The following is a 2,956-nucleotide window of genomic DNA, read 5'->3' on the forward strand; positions in this document are numbered from 1 at the left end:
GAGCTGGAGCAGGGTCTGGAGCACAAGTGCGCTAAGGAGCGGCTGAGGGACCTGATGGGGTTCAGCCTGGAGAAAAGGAGGCTCAGGGGAGACCTTCTGGCTCTCCACAACTCCCTGACAGGAGGTTGGAGCGAGGTGGGGGTCAGTCTCTTCTCTCTAGGAACAAGTGACAGGGCAAAAGGAAACGGCTTCAAGTTGCACCAGAGGAGGTTGAGGTTGTCCCTGAGGAACCATTTCTTCCCTGTTGGGGTTGTGCAAGGCTGTCCCAGTCTGCCCAGGGCAGTGGTGGAGTCCCCATCCCTGGAGGGGTTGAGCAGCCCTATGGAGGTGGTGCTGAGGGACAGGGGTCAGTGGGGACCTGGCAGTGCTGTGGGAGTGGTTGGACTCAAGGAGCTTAAAGGGCTTTTCCAATCCAAATGGTTCTGACTCCGTGATTCCAACCTCCAGCTGTACTGAAGAGAAGGCAACAACCAGGCGCCTGAGCGGCAGCTGGCAAAGCTGCAGAGACAACATTCCTTTGGCCATGCAACAGCACTTGAGTCCGTCAATCAGACGCTGCCTGTCTGCGCACTCCACTCCACCAGCTGAGAACTCCAGGGCTCTCCCGAGACACCAACCAAGTGCTGGTGCGTGAACAGGTTTCCAGGAAGAGTTTGCAGCCGTGCCTGGTCTGATGTGCAGCCCCAGCAGGGAGGGATCTCCGCTGGTCCTTACCTTGATCGCTCTCCTGACGATCATGATGGCGTCGTGCAGAGACCGTTCCGTCTCCTCCATGAACTGCTCTGCACCCCCGCGCAGGATGATTGTGCAAGTCTTTGCCTTGGGGCAGCCTGTGAAGAAGTTGTACCTGTCAACAGCACAACACAGAAAGGGTTACGGTGATGGGCACTGATACAACAGTGTGGGAACGGAGAAGTTCTTGGAGAGGCAGATGCCTAAGTGAAGCTCTTTCACCCTACACAGTGTCCCTGTATCGAGCTAAGAAGATGCAGAGCGAGGCAATACACCAGTGGAATTCCAGCCGACCCAGGAAAATCCACCCTCTCTGTTGCTACAGCTTTGTGACACAGTGCTGCTCTCACTGACCCTTGGCAGGAGCACAGCAGATGTCAGCAGAGCCCTGAAGATGATTTCTCCTCTACGGAGAGGAAAAAACACGTTACATCGTGCCCAGCTTCACGTGCACCACCAGTAAAATGTCACTGTGGGGTCTCAGCACGTTGTTTTCTATCAGCACTGTGTGTGGCCAGCAGGACCAGGGCAGGGATCGTCCCCCTGGACTGGCGGCACTGGAGAGGCCACACCTCGAATCCTGGGTTCAGTTTTGGGCCTCTCACTGCAAGAAGGACATCAAGGGGCTGGAGCATGTCCAGAGAAGGGCAATGGAGCTGGAGCAGGGTCTGGAGCACAAGTGCCCTGAGGAGCAGCAGAGGGACTTGACAGGAGGTTGGAGCAAGGTGGGGTTGGTCTCTTCTCCCCAGGAACAAGCGACAGGATGAAATAGCCTCCAGTTGTTCCAGGGGAAGTTGAGGTTGTCCCTGAGGAACCATTTCTTGGTTCCCTGCTGGGGTTGTGCAGGGCTGTCCCAGGCTGCCCAGGGCAGTGGTGGAGTCCCCATCCCTGGAGGGGTTGAGCAGCCGTGTGGAGGTGGTGGGATGGGTCAGTGGGGACCTGGCAGTGCTGGGGCAGCGGTTGGACTCAATCATCTCAAAGGTCTCCTCCAACCAAAACGATTCTGTGACTCTGCTAACACTTAGATCCAACTCTTTCACAACCCGAGTGCTGAGGCAGCACTGCAGGCTCCCAGCTGGAGTATTCACCTCTCTCCTCCAATCTGAGTCTCCTCAAAGACTTCGCACCGGCCAAGCACATCATCCGACAGGGCACTGACGCTGGTCTGAATGGAACCACCACAGGCCTGCACAGGGAGGAGATAAAGCACAGCATTAACCCTGTAAACTAGACACATTCACCCAGCAGGCTCCTGCTCCGCAGAGGCAGCTCGGCCTTTTAGCTGATGCAAAACCACCCTGCAGGGCAGTCAGGAAAAGCAAGCACGAGGGAAAATGAAGCTCCACCGACCCAAGAGACAGAGGTGGGGATGTAACAGCGGTGGAGAAACAGAAAGCGAAGCAGATGCTTTATTCTGAAACACGGCAGCTCACCATCATAGTTCGCTTGAGATCCTCTTCTGGGACACGGCCAGCACAAAACATGTCTCTGTCTGCGAAGTACTGAGTCGCCACGTCACCAATTGGCAGTTTGGAGAGGACAACTTTGGCTCCCGACTTGTGGATTTTGTCTAGTTTGTCGTACAAGATATTCCACTCGGCATCCACGATGGCCTGGTAATCCTGGCAGGAAGGAGGGAGAAAGGGACAAGCTGGCTCTCAAGCAACCCATTCTGTGGGCGTGAGGACGTGGGACAGGGTCCCCTTTGGGCTCTTACCTCCACCGTGTTTACTCTGACTTCGGCGTTGTCCTTCTCAGCCTTGAGCTCCAGCTCCACATTCAGCAAAGCGATCTTGGGTGACTGATACTTCTTGGGCTGCATTTCGAAGCCAGCATAAGAGAACGTCTTCTTAAAGGCAACTCCAGCCACCAGCTGAGAGTCCTGGAAGACAGGATTTGCGTTAGGTTCCTCCCAAGGTTTCCTCAGCAAGGTAAGAGCTCCCCCAGGAGACTCCCTGCTTTCAGAGCCCTCGTTTAGAGCCCTCCCCAGCAGCCGCCGCCTCTGATTAACCCACTTTGAGAAAACAAGCAGCAAATATTTTCCTCAGCTTCTATCGTTTCTTCTCCACCCCTCAAGACACGGCAGTAGAAGATACAATCTGAAGATCAAGGGATGGAACAATCTGTTCTCTCTCTGATGTATTCCCCATTTCTATCCTTTGAAGACAGATATTTCTCATCCACACGTGGCAGGTGGGGGGGGCGTGTTGCCCTGGTTTGTTTT

At 55.0% G+C, this 2,956-nt stretch overlaps 1 protein-coding gene across 1 annotated transcript; it reads right to left on the reverse strand.

Annotated features, from left to right (window-relative positions):
• Window positions 1-714: 714 nt before the first annotated feature.
• LOC104487922 (T-complex protein 1 subunit eta-like) lies at window positions 715-2,614 on the reverse strand (the record flags this gene model as incomplete). The annotated part of the gene is made up of 4 exons (XM_010133579.1): window positions 715-847; window positions 1,821-1,918; window positions 2,166-2,354; window positions 2,450-2,614. Coding segments are annotated over 4 exons (585 nt in total), but the record flags the coding sequence as incomplete, so codon positions are not given.
• Window positions 2,615-2,956: the final 342 nt, after the last annotated feature.

The sequence above is a fragment of the Buceros rhinoceros genome, unplaced genomic scaffold (assembly GCF_000710305.1).
Source record: "Buceros rhinoceros silvestris isolate BGI_N320 unplaced genomic scaffold, ASM71030v1 scaffold45123, whole genome shotgun sequence".
In the NCBI taxonomy this organism is placed as follows: domain Eukaryota; kingdom Metazoa; phylum Chordata; class Aves; order Bucerotiformes; family Bucerotidae; genus Buceros; species Buceros rhinoceros.